At 41.9% G+C, this 20,521-nt stretch overlaps 1 protein-coding gene across 1 annotated transcript in view; it reads left to right on the top strand.

The window, feature by feature from the left end:
- The window catches only part of DSCAM (DS cell adhesion molecule), a 471,885-nt gene that overhangs the window by 439,576 nt on the left and 11,788 nt on the right, over positions 1-20,521 (top strand). The window contains exons 30-32 of the mRNA XM_077170965.1: positions 1,663-1,812; positions 6,299-6,496; positions 10,682-10,984. Coding sequence (XP_077027080.1) covers positions 1,663-1,812; positions 6,299-6,496; positions 10,682-10,984 — 651 coding nt within the window. The remainder of the gene's footprint in view (positions 1-1,662; positions 1,813-6,298; positions 6,497-10,681; positions 10,985-20,521) is intronic.

Genomic DNA, 20,521 nt, shown 5'->3' with positions numbered 1-20,521 from the left:
TTTGATTCCTAATGTTATTCTATTTATAGCCTTCTTTGGGTAAAAAAATGTGTGTTCTGTTATTGTGCAGAACTGTTCACCCTAATGGTGTCTTGTCAAGTTTAAAAAAAAAAAAATCCAAAACAAAAACCAGGAATGCTTAAAAGAAGTGGATCAACCTCTGCTGACTAGTAAATGCCCAGAAGTCCTGCTGCTGCCAGTTCCTTAGAACACATTACAAAACTATATAGCACAGCCCAGCAGGAAATCCTTGAGGCTTTTCTTGCAATTCTGAATGGATAAAAAGACTGTAAAGAATGCAAAAGCAAGTCTGATAGCACACCAAATAGTTGTTCTGCAAGCACAAAGGCAGTGAAAGATTTATTGCTATTAAACCATCCATGATCAAGTGGACTAAATTCTTCCTTGGAGCAAAAAAAAATATGATATAGAGATCACAAATGGAAAAAAAAAATAAATAAAAGGAAGCAAATGCTGTATCGCACTGCAATGATCGAGGTCTGTGTAGAAATTTGGTGAATATATCCTACCCCACAGGGAAGAAACAGAAGCAGAACCACACAGCAGGAAAGGTTAGTGCTCACCTTTTCCTTCCTTCCCAAGGTCAGGCTTAACCTCACACTTTTATTTGAAGCTGCATAAAAAACCAGTCCTGGGTCAGGGTCATCCCTTCTGCAATTTTCTGTCTCTGCAGAAAGAGGGGAGAAAGGGTTGGTTAGCAGCACCCCCTAACAACCTCCTTTTGGGATGATAGGGGTGGTTACACTGAGGATATTGCTAATCATGCTGATAAAAAGAAATAAATAGAATATGTTGTTGAAAACATCAACTACATATGATGTTGAAATATGACGTTGAAAGGCTCATCTGAGCTCTCTGAAAGTGAAGGGGAAGAGGGCAGTGTTCAAAGGATGGGAATGAAGGAACTGGGGCCACAAATGATGACACAAAAATCAGCTCTTTGTGAGGGTGTTTGTCTGCCCCAGCTGCACACCTCTAAGGTGAAATCACCAGGAAAAATTAAAGTTATTCTTTAGTTTTGTATGTGATTTAAGTTTAAACCCAGAGTCTCCCTCCCTTCAAAGCCCCTTGGGCCCTGCAGAGAGCAGGGAGCTGTCCTTCAACTCCACACACTGGGGTCACCAATTGTGGTGTTTGTGAGGTCCCCAGGACGAGGGGAGAAATGAGAACCTGACTCCATGTTCTTAGAAGGCTGATTATTATTTTATGATACTATATTCTAGTAAAGAATACTATAATAAAACTACAGTAAAGAAAGAGGAGACATCAGAAGGTTTTACAAGAATGAATAATAAAAACTTGTGACTGACTCAGCGAGTCTGACACAGCTGGCCGTGATTGGTCATTAAGTAAAACCAATTCACATGGAACCAATCAAAGATGCACGTGTTGGTAAATGATCTCCAGACCACATTCCAAAGCAATCAGATAATTATTGTTTTCATTCTTTTCTGAGGCTTCTCAGCTTCCCAGGAGAAGAAATCCTGGGCAAGGGGATTTTTCAGAAAATGTGACAGTGGCAGGGAGCTGCTCTGCCCGCGGTGTCCCTGGGCTGTGGACACCTGGGGACTCACTGCAAAGCTCTGATGGAGTCAAACCCAACATTCTGTGCTCATTATCTGATTATTTTCCTGCTCACAGATGACAGATCCACGGTTCTGCTCACTGATGCTGACTTTGGAGAGACGTCCAAGCAGAAGTCCCTGACTGTCACCCACACTGTCCATTACCAGTCGGTGTCACAAGCCACAGGGCCACTGGTGGATGTCTCTGATGCCCGGCCAGGAACAAGTAAGCACATCAAAAAATAGATTTTTATTTAAAGAGGAGAAAGCTCTTAACAAAATAAATACTCTGCTGCTGTATTTGCATCCTCATCTTTCTGTCTGAGAGTGGAGAGAAATCTTTTTAGGTCAGCAGAGGACATTTTTTAAACTCTTGCACTTAGTGATTCAATATGGGGGAAATTGCATGTGTATCTGAAATAGAGGTGTAATTTGAAATAATTCATACCTGGCCTTCATTAAAGCAAATGCATGCTAGATTTTAATTTCCAGAATTTATTGGGTAAATTACCTTAATGGCTTTTAGTGTGTAATACACTTTTTTTTTTCTCTCTGTGATCAATCTTTATTGTATTTCAAAAGCAACTTTCCTCCTACCTCTCCATCAGGCAAAAAAAAAAAGAAATTCTCCTTACTTTTTCTGAAAAAGTTGTATGTCTGGCTTTAGTTATTATGGTAAATTACTTTTCTCAGATTATTCATGCCAAGTTGTTCTTCTAGTGATTAAAATACTATCATAAATTAATATACTGATGCAATCCATTTTTCTCATTCCTCTCATGAATACATTCCATATCTATGTAAATGGTAAAAAAAATACTAGGTTGAATGATTAGCTATGAGTTAGAAATTTTACCAAAATGTAGTTCACTGTAGTGTGCAGCTTCTGAAATCTCTTAGATTATTTCTGTCCTCTGATTGTTTCAGAATTTACTTGCTGAGTTTGGTGAACATGAAGGCTGAAAGCTCAGTTGCTAGAACACAGATAATTTGAAAAATCCATTTCCACCACAATCTTTTAAATAAGAGGTGTTGTAGTCCTGGCCTTGGTGCTTTTTTAGCCCTTTCATCTTTTTTCAGGTCATTCCTTGAGGATTAGATTTTCTAATAGGGAAAGAGGCATCACCCCAAAACCTCACACCTGTGTCATACCACAGAATTTTATAGCACCATCCTTTTTAATGCCTCTTTGTGTGCAGCTCTGTGCTTGATTCCTCTGCAGCCAGGGAGAGAATTCCTCCAAATTAAATGTGGATTTAACTCCTGTGTAAGAATATGATCTGTGTCCAGCCCTGCTTGGAAATAAAAATCCACCAGCACTTTTATTAAGCAGGACAGATCTGATTGCAGCAGTGCACAGGGCTGGGTCAAGGACTTCCAGGTAATGTTCTCTGGATTTAAGGCACTAATCCAGCTCTGCTGCAGGCTGGGTGATGGGATTTTGCCTAGAGCCACCACTTGTGCTGTGAAGAGGAGAGCAGAGCCCAGCTGGGTGGCTCAGAGGTTATGGACCCTCCTGTCTGAGCCCACTCACATTCACTGAGTGACAAATATTCCTTTACAGTGTATTTGAAGTCCTTCCCTTGTCCTTATTTATTGATTTATGGAAGAGTTGCTCTGTGAACCTTTGCCTTGCTGACCTCAGCTCTCTCCAGGTGTGTTTGACAGCAGAGCTGGCATAACCAGGGCACCAGCTGTGTTTCCATCCCACTGCCAGCTCTGGAATTGCTGTGCCTGTGCTGCACAGCCCCTCACAGAGGCACAGCACTCACAGAGCTCAGTCCTCCTCATCAGGACATGGGCTGAGCTCCTGTGGGCTGGCAGAGGCTCTCCCAGCTCATTCCCATTGCTGACAGGGTCCTCCCAAGTCACAGGATCAGAGGTTGAGGTCCAGAGGGGCATCTGGGCACTGGTCAGTCCAGCCCCTCTGCTGAAAGCAGGGTCAGCAAGGGCTGGACACAGATCCTAAACTCAGGAACAGCCCCAGATGCCTTCTGAATGTCCCCAGGGATGGGAGCTCCACCTCCTGTGTGGGCAGCTCAGTCTCCCTCACATTCAAGTGTTTCCTGATGTTCAGGATGAAGCTCCCAAGTTTCTCCTTGTGGCCATTGCCCTTGGTCTTCTCACTGGGCACCACTGACACAAACTTGGCTCCTGTCCTCTCTTGTCCCCTTGCCCCTCAGGTATTCCCATACATTGATGGCATTCCCCCAAACCTTCTCTTCTCCAGACCAGGCAGCCCCAGCACTGTGCCAGGAGCTGTTCTCACCAGCACTCTCCTCCTGCTCTCCACATTCTCTGTGGCCAGCTGGGGGCTATGTACAAATTACAAACAGGGTGAGACTGCTAGGAAGGCATCTTGAGCCATCAGCACCAGTCTCATTACATGGTTATGACAATGGGAGATGCCACCAGCTCACATCTCAGGCAGCAGACTTAGAACTTAATGTTATAACTTGCTTTATAAGTTTTTTGACCAATCACACAAAGCAAAAGCACATTGACAGTAGTTCCAACCAACCACTATAAGCACATGTACCTTTGGTTAAAACACTGCTTGCTTATTTCAAATACAATACCTGCTTGTAAGCCTTAAAACACAATGCACAGAGCTCCATTATTAAGCTTAAAACTTCCTAATATCTCACTAGATAGACTTTTCTGTAGCTTAGGGAGTTATTCTAGACAAGCATTAATACACAGACCATTGTTCTATTTGTCCTTGCTTTTCTACTTACACAATTTTTTGCTGACCAATCTCATGGCTGCTGCTTAGCTCTGATCACAGTTCTGCTGTCTGTGGGGCCTGCCTTTTGCAGCTTTCCCAAAACCCTCTGATTTTATGGATTCCCACATTCTCCTTTGAGTGAGGCTCACTGCTGGCTACACCACAGCCATGTGCCACATTCCCAAGTGTTGGTTTGTGCCACACTGAGCATGGATTTGGATGTTGTCCATGTAAGGCAGCTCTGTGCTGCACTACCAGGAGGATCAATTATCAGTGTCTCCAGGTTCTAATTTTTCCACTGCTGTAGGAAAAAAAAAAAAAAAAGGAAGGATCAGACCATTATTTGTAAATAAATGCTGTGTTTCTTTGAAGCAGCAGAATACAAATTCTCACTGGGAATGCTTAGGCAGAAGCAGTGCTCAGTATCATTATCTGGGCATTGCTTTTTCTTTCCATTTCTTCTGCTAAAGTCTCTTACCACAAAGACTGACAACTTCACCATTTGAATGTCAAAGAACATTTTGAATAGATTTGAATTTTTCATTTCTAACACCCTTTCTATTGTTAGTGATATCCTTTCAGAAGCTTTGAAGAGAAATCCTTCAGTGCTGATGTAGTCATTCTCTATTTGCCACATAATGAATTTTCTCTTGCCCTTGCTTTGTTAGACTCACTTTCAGGGCAGAATTCTTTATTAATAAATTCAAGGAGGTCAATTTTGGCACATACTTGCTTTTACAATCTTGGTCACTATATTATCTCTAAGTTAATTTAAAAAGTACAACATTGCTGACCTTAAACCAGTAGCAGATGATTTTTAAAGTTTGAGAAATTGTATTAATTTACTAATTGTTCCAAAGCAGTCAATTCTTTATGAACCTGTTCCCACTGAAACTCTGATGGCACTATTACAGCTTCTGTTTTATGTCTTGGCCACTTATTAAAATAGGAAATCTGTAGCTGATCAATACTGTAATATAGCAACAGTATGTCCAGAAGAGGGAATTACAGCCCCACATTTCTGAGCACATCTATTTCAAAATTGACAGCAGGTGCAGAGTGTTTCTGTGGGCACATCTATGCCGATAATTTGCACTTCACTTGAGCTGTGGTGTGAAATCCCTGACCAGATCTACTGGCCTTGTGCTCTTTCAGTTCTCAGAGTGGTTTTGGTGCTGGAGAACTGCCTTTCTTGGAGTAAAGGGATAATGAATGTGTCAATGGAAGAATGATGGGGTCTTCAGCTCTTCAGTTCCACCCTTGATAAAATGTAGTTTCATTAGAAAGAGAGTAGTTCTAGAAAAGCATCAGCAGTTTGGTAATGATCAGCATTAGCACTTCATTTTTTTTCCCCAAAAAGAATGTCTTGATTTTGGGTTTTATTAACAAAGATTATTTCAGTGGCCATCCCCTTCTGGAAGGGGGAAGTGAAGGCGCTGATCTCTCTGCTGACCAGGGACAGGACAGGAGGAAGGGAAGGTATAGGCTGGATATTAGGAAAAAGTTTTTCACCAAAAGAATAATAAAGTACTGGAATGGTCTTCCCAGGGAGGTGGTAGAATCACCATCTCTGGATGTGTTTAAAAAAAGCCTGTCCATGGCACTGGGTGCTATAGTCTGGTTGAGGTGTTAGGGCATGGGTTGGACTCAATGATCTCAGACTTGATGGTCTCTTCCAACCTCATTATTCTGTGATTCTGTGAAATGTTTGGAGCTGTGTCAGGGAAGGATTGGGTTGGATTTTAGGAGAAGGTGGATTTTCTTCACCCAGAGGTGTTGGATGAATGGTCATGGCCCTGAGGCTGCCAGAGCTCCAGGAGCGTTTGGACACCACTCCAGGAACGCCCAGGGTGGGATTGTTGGGGGGTGTCTGCAGGGCCAGGGCTTGGACTGGATGATCCCTGTGGGTCCCTTCCAGCTCAGGACATTCTGTGATTCTGACAGGGCTGGTTTCCTTCCCACCCCTCTGTGCCATCCCCCACAGATCCCACCACGAGGAGGAGTGCCAAAACCGGCCCCACCGCGCGCAACCGCTATGCCAGCCAGTGGACCCTCAACAGACCCCACCCCACCATATCAGCCCACACCCTCACCACAGACTGGAGGCTGCCCACGCCCAGGCCAGCAGGATCCGTGGACAAGGAAAGTGACAGCTACAGTGTCAGCCCCTCGCAGGACACAGGTACGGACAGGGCCCCCTGCAGGGACACACGGACAGCAGCTCCTGGCATCCCATTGCTGACAGGATCCCAGCAGCTGCTGGCATCCCATTGCTGACAGGATCCCACAGCAGCTCCTTCCCATTGCTGACAGGATCCTACAGCTGCTCATTCCCATTGCTGACAGGATCCCAGCAGCTCCTGGCATCCCATTGCTGACAGGATCCCAGCATCCCCTGGCATCCCATTGCTGACAGGATCCCAGCAGCCCCTGGCATCCCATTGCTGACAGGATCCCAGCATCCCCTGGCATCCCATTGCTGACAGGATCCCACAGCTGCTCATTCCCATTGCTGACAGGATCCCAGCAGCTCCTGGCATCCCATTGCTGACAGGATCCCAGCATCCCCTGGCATCCCATTGCTGACAGGATCCCAGCAGCCCCTGGCATCCCATTGCTGACAGGATCCCAGCATCCCCTGGCATCCCATTGCTGACAGATCCCAGCAGCTGCTCATTCCCATTGCTGACAGGATCCCACAGCTGCTCATTCCCATTGCTGACAGGATCCCAGCATCCCCTGGCATTCCCATTGCTGACAGGATCCCAGCAGCTGCTCATTCCCATTGCTGACAGGGTCCCAGCAGCTGCTCATTCCCATTACTGACAGGATCCCAGCAGCTCCTGGCATCCCATTGCTGACAGGATCCTCCCAAGTCACAGGATCAGAGCTGAGGTCCAGAGGGACACCTGGGCCCTGGTCATTCCAGTCCCTCTGCTGAAAGCATGGTCAGCAAGGGCTGGTGGCTCAGGAACATCCCCAGATGGATTCTGAATGTCCCCAAGGGTGGGAGCTCCACCTCCTGTGTGGGCAGCCTGTGCCCACCTGTTCTGTTCCTGGGTGTGCCTTGTCTGGAGCTCAGATGTTGTTGTTCTTGCCTTGCCAGGATGGATTTTTCTGTAGGTTATTTACAAGGGATGCCAAAAATGCTTGTAGTGATAATGACAACAAATATTGTGCCTCTGGGTCCTCCTTGCACACACATCCTTTGAAAGACAAGGTGGTAAATTTTCCTGTAGCTTCCTAAACTAAAAAACAAAAGTAGGAGACTTTGACTAGGAATGGACAATATTAATCAGCAAGAATATCCTTGACTCATATTTGGAATGATTTTAGGATTTGAACAACCTTCAGATTAGTATTTTTATTTTCCCATTCATGTAATATATGTAATATGTTCATTCTCAGTGGGAAAGAGAAGAGGGAAAAAAAAAAAGAGGGAAACCTCTGGAATTAGAGTCCAAGTAAAAATCCATTCATACCACTGAATTCTGTAGCAGCTGGCCAGGATTTTCCTGAGGAACAGCATGGGGTTTATTCCTCTAGAAGACAAATGGGGAGACACTGAAAACATATTCTGCCTGCAGCCCTCATGTCTTCTTGATGCCTTCACATCATAAATGGAACTGGAAAAAAAATCTTTCTCCACTGTCTTATGCTGAAAAAACAACAAAAAAGGCAAATAAATTATTAAATTATTAACTAGAAGATCAATCATGAAGTAAATCTAATAAAGGTTAAAAAAGAAGTAAGGTAAAATGTTTCTCAAAGGGAACTCTGACCACAGTGAAGACAGGTTTGCTCTGGATTCCTCAGAAGGAATTGCCAATTGTCTCTGATTTTAGGAGAAGGGTGTTCATGATGTGTTAGAGCTACAAAGCAGTGCATGTGAGTGGCCTTTCACCATAAAAACCAATATGACTGGTTTGTTTTCTCTATGAGAACAAGTATCTGACTTCACTCATATTTAGTGATTTACAGCCTGGAGTTCTCAATGTTTCAGAATTCACCCTCTTAAACCCCCATGTTTTCTCCATGGGGTTAAGGCAGTCACTAGATTCCTCCAGCCAGCTGACAACCTTCAGGTAGAACTATCATAAATTTTTAAGGTTATTAAATATACAAATCTAAATATAAATAGAAAATCTCCTCTCAGAAGCCCTTTCTGTAGACACTCCAGATTGCAGGTGCATTTGGATGTGTTCCAACCTGTTGTCACCCGAGGATATTTTCCAATATGCGTGGCAAAGGGTAGAAATTAAATTTACTGTGTGGTTTAGTAGATAAACTACATCCAATTATGTAAACAGACTTTATAATCTATATTTTAACAAGCCTACTTTTCTACTCTGTGTCTACCTTTGAGCTCACGGTGATTTATGTGAGGGATAGCAAGCTTTAGATCAAGGAAGCTTTCCTTGTGCCAAGAAGCAGCTCTATTACACCACTTGGTTTCTGGGAAAAGAGTAGAGTCCATTTAATTTAAGTGCTTCAGAAGTTTAAAACTTTCAAATAAACATATGTAGCCAAATTATGTGTTCAAGAATCAATTGAGCTAATGTGCACATTTGATCACTTCTCCAATCTGGAGTTCAGATTTCAGGAGCTGGTTGATGGAGTTGATATTTGGCAGAATTTAGCACTTATCAAAACAATTCTAGGCTTCCAAAGCAGCAGCTTTTGAGCTTAGGAGAAATGCCTGGCAGCAGTTCATAGCTGTGACCAAATTCTGATGTTCTAACTAGAGGCCATTAGAAATTTCCTGATCAATCTGTATTCATGAAGTCCAAGAAGTTCCATAAAGTTCACCCTGGGCTTGGATAAACTTCCATCAAATCTAAAGTAGGTGTTTAGACAGATTGATTCTGGAATATTCTCCCTCTTGGCATGGGGATATGGGAAGCTGCAGGTCCTGAGCTTCAATGGACCAAGCTGTGACCTTTGCATGACCGCGATATTCACACGCGCTGCTCCGTGGCACTGGTCAGCTGCTGCCTCCTGGGAGTTTCCAGCTGACCAGAAATATGGGGAGACATCACTGAGGTCTGCTGTACAAATCAAATGTGAAAAACAGAATGATGTTTCCTGTGGGTGGAAAGAAAAAAAAAAAGGCAAAAAGAAAGAAAAATCAACAGAAACCCTGTTAAGTTCTGGTCAGCTCCAAATCTTAAGCAAGTTAGAGCAGAAGTACTTGTCATTTTAAATAATGGATGGTCGTGTTCAAAAGTGGCAGGAGTATCATTCTTTGTGCACAATGAAAACTGATGCAGGGGTGCAGGCACACAATAAAAAAGATAAAGATTTGCAATAATGACAACGCTTGCCTCTGGCTGCTGCAGGAGGTCCATTTTTATGAATTAGCTATTACACTGTGCCTGTTTATTGAACATCACCAATAATGTCTGAAATTGCACAGATCTTGTGATGAAACATGACTTCTGCCCAAGGAACTTTTCAAAGTCCTCTGCTCTTACAGCCCACTGGAGTAGAAACACCGTGGATGCAACAGCCCAGCAATTCTGTCCCTGCAGAAATGAGCCCTGCATTTCCAGAGTGCTTTTTAATGTATCAGTAGGCATTTACATCTTCAATAACAGTGTTGTTTAAGAAATATTGATATTCTCAGAAACTCATCAGCAGAAAAGAACAGCTTGTAGGTCATAATAACCTGTGTGTCAAATATGAATTCCCTCATTAGCTTCAGCAGCACTGAAAAAAGGCAACTGGATGGCTGCAGGCTGTAGTTGCCAAATATTGCTTTCTGAAGACCTTTGTTCTGAATGAAATGAGTTTGTGTTTTACCTGGTGTCTAGAGAGATAATATCTGAGAGCTACTGCCTTCCTATTTGACCTTTGTTCTCAGCACTTTCCAAAAAAAAGAAAAAATATATATGTATGATGGAAACAGGACAAAAAGACTTTCCTTTCTCACCTGTACATAGCCCCAGTGAAATATTTCTGAGATGCATTAAAAAGCTAATGTAAAAAAGCTGTTTCTTATTTTGCAAAATCTGGTTTGTGGGTTTGAAACCTTTTGAAGGCATTTCAGATTTAGAGAAATCATTTTTGGGTGAAAAGGTAATATTTTCCATGTAGTAAAGGTTATTTTTTATAAAAGAAACATGAATATAATGCTAAGGCACATTAAGCTGCTCACAGGATAAAGCTTCACTTTAGATTATCTATAATTGTCAAGTTCCTGACTAAAGTAACACTTGTGTAGGCATTTGAAGCAGATTCTTTAAATCACCTTGATAATTTCAAGGGCTCTCTGCTTTACTCTGAAATATCAAGCTCGTGCCTTTCCACCTAAAACCAGACTGTGCATATGTTTTCTCTCTCCCGTTACCCCGTTCCTGCCGCTCAGACCGGGCGAGGAGCAGCATGGTCTCCACAGAAAGTGCCTCCTCCACCTACGAAGAGCTGGCCAGGGCCTACGAGCACGCCAAGATGGAAGAGCAGCTGAGGCACGCCAAGTTCACCATCACAGAGTGCTTCATATCAGACACGTCCTCGGAGCAGCTCACGGCAGGGACCAACGACTACACGGACAGCCTGACGTCCAGCACGCCCTCCGAGTCGGGCATCTGCAGGTTCACTGCCTCCCCCCCCAAGCCTCAGGACGGAGGGAGGGTGATGAACATGGCGGTTCCCAAGGCACATCGCCCAGGTGAGGCAGCAGGGAGAGCGTTTGGGGCATCCCAGGGAGGGTTTGGCACCACGTCCAGGCTGGGAAGAGGGTGGATCACAGTATCTCCTGTGACTAGTCACAGATGTGGCTGGGGTGTTGTATTTGCAGGGATGCCAGGAATGATGCATCTGACTCCATGTTCTTAGAGGCTAATTTATTACTTCATTATACTATATTATATTAAAGAATGCTATGCTATACCAAAGAATACAGAAAAGATACTGAATCCTAAAAAGATAATAACAAAAACTCATGACTCTTTCCAGAGTCCTGACACAGCTTGGCACTGGTTGGCCAATGAGTGAAAACAACTCACACCAGAAGAGTTAGAACAACTCACACCAGAATCCAATCAGATGGCTAATTTATTACTTTATGATGCTATATTATATTAAAGAATACTACACTATACTAAAGAATACAGAAAAGATACTTACTGAATGCTAAAAAGATAATAAAATGAAAACTCGTGACTCTTTCCAGAGTCCTGACACAGCTTGGCACTGATTGGCCAGAGAGTCAAAATAATTCACACCAGAATCCAGTCAGAAGGCTAATTTATTACTTTATTATACTATATTATATTAAAGAATACTATACTATACTAAAGAACACAGAAAAGATACTTACAGAAGGCTAAAAATATAATAATGAAAACTTGTTACTCTCTCCAGAGCCCTGACACAGATTGGCCCTGATTGGCCAAAGAGTGAAAACAACTCACAGCAGAATGCAATGAAACAATCACCTGTGGGTAAACAATCTCCAAACACATTCCACACGTGAGCAAAACACAGGAGAAGCAAATGAGATAAGAATTGTTTTCCTTTTCTCTGAGGCTTCTCAGCTTCCCAGGAGAAAAGTCCTGGGCGAAGAGGATTTTTTCAGAGAATGTGAATGCCACACTGGGGATTGTGCTGATGTCTTTTTGGGCTACCTAAAAACAGAGGTCAGACAAAATTAAGGGAGTAAAAAGCAGTTATATTTGTTGATAGGCCTTCAGGTACATTTTGGGCAGACAAACCCTCCCAGGGGCTACACCCAAAATGGATGATGGGTCATGGGTTTTCACACTTTTAGAAATTTGGTCCATTTGCATATTGGGGGTTAATCTTCCAATTACAGCTTCAGGTAAGGAAGTTTGCTCCTCCCCACCTCACTTTTGTCTACATTTCTTGGAGCTCAAGACAGTGAGGTGTCCTTGATTCCCAGGCCTGGAGAGGAATTGTTGTGTCTACCCAAAATGGGAAAGCAGCAGCTCACACTGTGTATGGAGTTTAGAGTTACACACTGAAGAATTTCAGGATTACAAATATATGATAAATACAAAAGCTAAAATCCTAACCCCAGCTAATGGAACATGTGAGCATATTCTCCCACATAGAGAAAATGTGGGCATTTAGGAGCAGGAAGAGGCTGGCTGAGCCATCAAATCCACTCCTCACACTTGCAGCCATCAGGCCATTCACCCTCCTGGGATAAATAAGACCATATGTGGGTGCATCTGCCCATCTCCAGCTCCAACCAGCCTCTAATAAACCCTGTCTCACTGTTCTGCTTCGTGCTTGGGAGCCAAAGTTGGCTCTCATTAAATGCTGATAAAGACAGATTGCAGGAGATGAGCTTGTCCCTTCTGCCTTGTGGCTTGTCAGACTTGTAACCACCCTTTTGTGATGTCCTGGAGCTGTTCCACTCCTCTCTTTGACATCACCTAATATCAAACCTGGGATATCTAAATCAGGAGGGAACAAAAAAAAAAGAAGAAAATTAAGGTTTCAGCTCCTTGCTGCCTGAAGGTATGTTGAAATGTATTTACAAGGGTTAAGCCATAGTGTGCACCAGCCTGCTTCTAAATTTGTTATCAAAGCCTCCAGAATTCATCAAAGCTACTGAAAAATTGCACTAAATTATAAAAAACAAATTGTACTAAATTAAAAATATAATAAAATTAAATAATATAAAAATAATAAAATTTAATAAAATGATAAAATCTAATAAAAATTATAATACATAAATTGTACTAATTAAAAAAGAAAATAATAAGAAACCAAATATCAAGACCACAAAAACTAAATAACAAAAAACTATAAAGCACCTAAACAATAACCATATACTCCAAAAAAATGCAGACAAAAAAACAAATCAACAAAACAAAGACACCAATCAAAAAATGTATGCTTAATAATTTATAAAATCTATAAATGTATATAATATAAACAATAAACAACTAATACTTAATCATATCATCAGTTATACAGAAATCCTAACTTTCCCCCAAAGGTACTTGAGGTACATCCAACTCTTGGGCTCAGTCACATTTCCAGATCACAAACATGGTGTTTCTACTGATTCTTTAGTTCCCAACAGCACAGGCAGGTTATTTGTGGTACTCTGAGATCAGGCAGATTATAAAATCTCAGAAGATTTGTCAGCCTTTGTTACAGGATACAGGATATGACACAGCAGAGTAGGATTCAAATGGGAAAAAGGCATAATTATATTTGTTTGCTTTCTGAAAACATGATTTCTTTTATTTTGTATTATTTAATTTTTTCTTGTGTATTTTATTTTATTTTATTCTACAATTTTGCCAGTGTGAGTGCTGCTGCTCAGATCCACAGAAAATAATCAGAGGTGCTGATCTATGTGAAAAAGAGTACTGAATGATCTCTGGAGGGTCTTTTGTTCAATATTCACCATAACAAGCAGTGGTTGTGAGGACAGAGGAATGGAAGGGAGGCAGTGGGATCAGGAAGGGCCATTCAGGAGCAGGAACACTGAAAAGAAAGCATCAGGGGTTGGGCTGGAGAAAGCTGAAAGAAAAATGTGGGAAGAAAAAGCCCAAGCAGAAGAGAGACAGTTATAATACTCCAGGCAGGAAATTAGTGTGTCAGGAAATCAGATAGATAAGAGGGAAAATAAGTAAGAAATAAAGTAGTGGGAGAAATTGCTGATTTCTGTGTAGTCACAGGGTAGAACCGCAAACCCAGGAGCTGTAGAAATAGATAAAGATAGGAATATTTTTCATTTCTAGCTCCAAAGGAGTAAGATAAATATTTGTCCCTACTCTGCTAAAGGGAAGCATCTGCAGTCACAGCTAAGTCAAAACTGAACTCTCTCCTTCCAAGCAGTCAACAGATATTTTTTAATCATTTCTTTAACAAATATCTTGGTATCTTTCCTTTCATGTTCCAAGTGCATTACTTTTGCATATTTAGTATTTGGAAATATTCTAATGTATTCCATATAAAGCTGGTTTTCTTGAGGGAAGATAGAACCAAAATTTGATCTCTGTGCTTAAGTAAAAAATCTTCCAGGGTTGAAACAACCTTAGGGCCCCTCCAGTGATTTACAGACTTGTAGTCATGTTTAGCTCTATTATTTTTAATGGCTTTACTTTTTTTCCTTACTTTTCTTGATTAACTCTAGCTTTCCTTTGCAGCAAGGAAAATTAAATATATTATAAAATTAATAATTAGCTTCATTACCTTGAAAGAATAATTGAGTGTTCCAGTGGGGCAATTTGAATGTTGACCCATAAATATTGAATAATGCATTATTAAAGGTCACTTTATGAAGGGTTTTAAACAAAACATATGGATAGAAAGAACTTTCAGCAGTAGCAGACAGACCAATATTTTAATTTTCAAGTCAGTGAGGAAACACTTACTGGGCATCTTTCTTCTTTTACCCACCACTTCAGAAATTTGCCAGAGGTAATTTGTAATTCAAATACAATTAATCAAAGTCATTCTCCATTTAAGGACGTGGTGAAGAAATAAAAAAACTTCAGGTATTTGGTTTCAGTAGACAAGAACATTTGAGATAAATCACTGTGCTGCTTCAGCACACCTTTATTCTTCCTTGAAGTAAATCTTTTCTTTCAAGAGAACTTTCACCTGTTTTCATGGTGCTTTGCTTTTCTTCTCAGCCAATTTAATTTTCCTGGGAAAATGTCACTTTCAATCACTTCTGCCTCTCCTACCTAATTTCTGTCCTCCCTTTCCAAACTGCTGCCTGTTGCATCTTATGGGTGCACTAAAGTTTTGAGGGTTTGCAATAAGAACTATCTGTTTTTCAAAATAATTCCCAGCAATTATAAGACAGTCTGAAGAAAGACTGTGAGAAAAACTTATTTTGTTAAATGGGGACTTTGGAAATGAATCCACCCAATGGCAAAGCTGAAAATTAATTCTCAGAAGGTAACTCTCAGGAGTTTGCTGGTGAATTCCTGGGATGGAGATGAGGTTCAGAGGCTTCTTGGTTCCTGCATCCTCCTTTTTGTCCTTCTCTTAGACAGGAGTGGCATTTGCTTTTCTGCAGTCTGGAGGCCCTTCTGCCAACCCCATGATCACTCCAAGGCTATTGACAGGGCCCTCCATGGCATCTGCCAGTTCCCTCACCCCTGTGGCCACATTTCATCAAAGTCCATGCATTTACACATATCCAGTTTGCTTAAGCATTCCCTGACCTGATCCTTGCCCACCAGGGCTGAGTCTGTTGCTCCAGACCCTTCCACTGATCTCTTGGACCTGGGATTCCTGAAGGCTGCTCTGGCCAGGGGAGGTTGAGGCCAGCAAGGCATTCAGGGTCTCAGCCTCTTCCATGTCCTGTGTCACCAGGTTCCACTCAGCAGTGGGGCCACAGTTTCCCTGGCCTTCCTGGTGTCACCAGAAACTTTCAGAAGACCTCCTTTCCTTTCCTTTCCTTTCCTTTCCTTTCCTTTCCTTTCCTTTCCTTTCCTTTCCTTTCCTTTCCTTTCCTTTCCTTTCCTTTCCTTTCCTTTCCTTTCCTTTCCTTTCCTTTCCTTTCCTTTCCTTTCCTTTCCTTTCCTTTCCTTTCCTTTCCTTTCCTTCCCTTCCCTTCCCTTCCCTTCCCTTCCCTTCCCTTCCCTTCCCTTCCCTTCCCTTCCCTTCCTTTCCCTTTCCCTTTCCCTTTCCCTTTCCCTTTCCCTTTCCCTTTCCCTTTCCCTTTCCCTTTCCCTTTCCCTTTCCCTTTCCCTTTCCCTTTCCCTTTCCCTTTCCCTCCCCTCCCTTTTCCTTTCCCCTTTTCCTTCTTTTTCCCTTTCCTTTTTCTTTCCATCTTTGACATCCCTGGACAGATTCAACTTCAGCTGGGCTTGGGCTTTCCTAACCCCATTTCTGAATGTTTGGATAATGTCTCTGTATTCCCTCTGGGTTTTTTCTTGCCTGCTTCCACCCTCTTGGGAACTCCCTCTCCGTGTCTGAGTTTTGCCAGGAGCTTTTTCTTCATCCATAGAGGCCTCCCAGGATTTTTGCCTGAGCTTCTGCTCGCTGAGCTTGGAGAAGGTGATCCTTGAATATCAACCAGCTCTCCTAGACAGGAGCACACTTCAACTGATGGCACAAGCAGCTGTAGATGTTGTCCTCACACCGGGACAAAACTTTAAAGTATAAGGAAAACATTTTTTTAAACAGTCTTCAATTAAAAAGAAAAAAAAAACTTCAGGAATTTTTCTGAGTTTTCAAAAGTCATAGCTACAGGAAATGGAATGTGGAAGTAAGATATTTTTTAATTCATTCCAACATTTGGTGTTTTGAAAGCATGTCTCACACATCCTTGTGTTCTGATCTTCACAACGCCCCAAGCAGATTTTTGGAAAAAGATAAAAAAGATAAAAAATATAAGATTAGAACAGATTGTCCAGAGCAGCTGTGGCTGCCCCTGGATCCCTGGCAGTGCCCAAGGCCAGGTTGGACACTGGGGCTGGGAGCAGCCTGGGACATTAGTGGGAGGTGTCCCTGCCATGGCAGGGGTGGCACTGGAGGATCTTCAACCAACCCAAACCATTCTGAGATTCTGTGATTATTTGTAGTTCATGCCTCATCATTAGCACCACCACCATTTTCCCTTTTGTAGTATCACATTACAAACTGCCAAGCCAACTGGAATTGCTGCCTGCCAGCAGCCCCTGCACAGCTCCCCAAAAGTGCAGGGATGGATGCAGACCTGCACATGAGCTGTTGTGGACTGCACAAAATCGTGGGCTGTTTTGTGGACTGTCAGAGCTCATCTGCCCACACCTTGAATGTGACCTCCTGTAGATGGTGACATTTTTCAAGAAGCCATCAGAATAGTCAGGTGTCCCAGGAGGCACCTTAAAAGAGAGAATTGAAGCAGTGAAAACAGTGCAGCAGGATTTTAAAGCTGTGGGATAAATCCCATCCTTTACAAAAGTGGGTCCTCTCAGCTCCTGTGCAGTGTTAAAATCCTTCATGCTGTAAAAATGGTGGCAACACATTGTTTTTTCATTGCTTCTTTCTCAGCATCAAAACTCCCAGAAATTTGGGGTTTGGATTATTGTTCTCCTCCCCACAGCTGTCAGTAACCACCAGCTTGGTTAGTAAGATCAGGTCCTCAAGGAATCATTTAAGCAGAGCAAAACTGAGGCAATTTTTCCTTTAAATATTCATAAATTTCAACAATTGTAAACCCAAGTTTACCTGTGAGGTTGACAAATGAGTCAGTCCCTCATCCTCCAAAAAAGGGACAGAAATTGGAAAGAAATGCACTCTCTTCCTACCTCCCACTGTGCCATCAAAGAGTCTGTAATGTAGAAAAATGGAAGATAATTGTAGAGGTTCAAGGAGTTTTATAATAATGTTCCTTTTTTCTGTTTTAAGAATAATAATCACAAATTGAGTTATCATAACAATTATTCTTCACTGCAATAAACATTGCTGGAGCAGTTTATTAAAAATAGATTCCCATTATTATAATTTTAAATCTCAGTAATAGCCTCAGCCAAGAAGCCTGTTGGGTTTTTTTTTCTTCTCTTTACTCCTAAATTATTGTGCTGGAGAAAAGAACCACTATTAACTGGGAAATATTTTGATATTTTTGCATCCCAAGTACTATTTATGTCTGGGGTTCTTTTGTGGACAGACCACTTACTTGCATCCCCTGGCAATGGAGTTCATGCTTGGAAGGAATAACATCAGATGAGGGCTTGAATGGGAAATATCTAGAAAATTTTAATTTCTTTCAGTTTGCAGGAACTTCCTTTCCCACAGGGGTACTGCAAAATCAAACCCTCAGTTATATTTTTCTCTTTTGCTAATCAGCAGTAAAAAGAACCTTTTATTATATTTGACATTGCCCTTAAGGGATTGTTTGACTTGGACCAGGAATTTCTCTACCTGATGTCACAAAACAAGTTCAGGGTCATTTTTGACCACCCCACCTCCTCAAAAGTGGGGAGAGATCACATGAAGGACAAAAGCATCCCAAATATGATCCCAGAGAAGAAATGTCTCTCAGGGATCTCTAGTAGATTTGGAAATCCATTTAAAGCATCCCAAGATTTTATATCTCAGAACTTCCTCCACAAACTTTCAGCTGGTGAAAGGAACCAGTTTGCAAAGAAGCCTGCTTATGAGTGGGGACAAATGGCATTTTTGGAGAGGCAAACTCTGAAAAAAAGGATTTTCCACGGACTGATTTCACACCTATGAAGATTTCAGGGACACCCCACTCTCCCTAGGGAACCTGGGTGCTCTCCTGGGATTTTCCTGCTGCTGTCCTTGTGTTCTTGCCTGGTGGACAAGAACATTTCTCTCCTCTCCATTTTCCAGCCCTTCTCCTTGGCCCCCATGTCCCAGAGGAGATTTGGCCAGCTGAAATTGCCTTTTAACACCAGCCCAAGGCCAGGCCAGGCCTACTCTCCACCAAGCCCTCACCATCCACATTTGGGCACTTTTTGGGTTTTTACAGATGGGCACCTCAGTCCATCAGCCCAAGTCTATCCCTTAAAGCTACTGCATATTAACTAGGAAAAAATACTGATTTAACCTCTCCAGCTTTGCTGAATGATCAGGTTCTCTCAGTTTTTCAAATACCTTCATTAGCATTTTTGACCCAATTCAGAAGTTTCTCGCTGTTTTGACTAATCCTGATGATTGAACAGCAAAGCCTTAACATGTAGACAAGCCTTGAGCTAAAGAGTGCAAGTAATTTATGAAAAGATTTACAAGGGTCCCTTAAATGCAGTCTGGATATCACCTGCAGTGCCTGAATGTTGTTTGAAACACCCAAGTCAAGAAACAAATCTTCTTTTCCAGAATTCAGTCACTGCAGCTAAAAATAAGCTGCTTAGCATAATGAGAAAAATAAGAATCAGGCAGCAATGGAAGGCACAGTATTTTTCCAGTGTCAGCCCCAAGATGTGAACTCTTTTTCTCTGCCCTGTGAGTTCAGGGGTGAAGGAGCTCTTTCCCTCTGACACAGGGATTGGAGTCCATTTAGGGAGTGGGTTTTTCTTGGGAAGCTGCAGACAGAGCCCCACTGGCTGTGACTGAATTCAACACAAATTTGGCCTCAGGGGATTCAGCAAAGGCTGGGACTCTTGGCAGCTCACCTTTAGCCTCCTTCCCCCATGCCTGTTATTTTATCCTGACTGAAAATGGGGAATAATTCCATTAATTCCATTGTTTCCAGATCCAAAACTGAATTTCTTGAAGATGCAGAGGAATCTATATATTTTGTTGTTGTTGTTGTTCAGAAATCACAAAGCAAAGCCCACAAAGGCTGAGACAAGGGTTGTTTTCTGTTCTGGTTTTATATTTGCACTGTCTGGTTTGAAGTACAGAATATATATTTCATATATATATATGAAATATATACATGAAATATTTGAAATAGAATAGATATGAAAAAATATGAATATATATGCACATATTGTGTGTGATGTGTATACAGAACAGAGAAATCCCCATCCTGACTCTACAGTGGGAGACCAAGATCCAGTTTAGAGAGGAGTACATAAGGAGAAAAATCAAAATAAGCAGGTGGAAAAACAGAAGGAGAGGCACAGAGTGGTGAAAAAACCTTCTTGCCTACACTTTTAACAGCAGTAAATACTCTTAGCATGACTGTTAATTTGTACATATACTTATGTATATACTGAAATTGCTCCCCTAGATGAGCATCTCTAATGTTTCCATATTAAATCCTTCTGTGCACAGAACACCTTCTCTTTATTTTCTGCTGCACTGTTGGAAAAGCAGGGGCACATCACAGAAAGACAGACTGTGCCATTTGCTGCTTATCCTAGAAATGGCACATCAGTGATGAGAGGAAATTGCCTTTATCTTCTCTCAGGTTTTATTTCTGTGGAGTATCAGCAGCTTTTGCTCCTTCAGCTGAGAAAAGCTGAATGTTCTGCAGGGATGAGAACCATTTAATTCTGCATTTCATTTGATGTGACTACATACCTGATATCACTGGCTTTGGTTTTTATTCTGGTGGATTTGCAGACAGGAAGGTTCACCCTGCAAGTTTTTTAACCACGCCAGTACAATAAAAATGAACTTAAACAGGTTCAGATCAGAAGCTGAAATATTCTGGGATCAGAAAGGAAAACAATAACAGTGTGAATCTTGAGTTTAAATAGGACAGCTGTTCAGTTACAAGGTTTCTGTGCAATTGTGATGTGGAAGTCTCATTTTAGGTACTATAGGAGATGTCTGCAACATAAATCCAAGTCATTGGGGGCAC

Source organism: Agelaius phoeniceus, chromosome 2 (genome assembly GCF_051311805.1).
Source record: "Agelaius phoeniceus isolate bAgePho1 chromosome 2, bAgePho1.hap1, whole genome shotgun sequence".
Classification (NCBI taxonomy): Eukaryota; Metazoa; Chordata; class Aves; order Passeriformes; family Icteridae; genus Agelaius; species Agelaius phoeniceus.
This window is presented reverse-complemented; position numbering and strand designations above follow the sequence as displayed.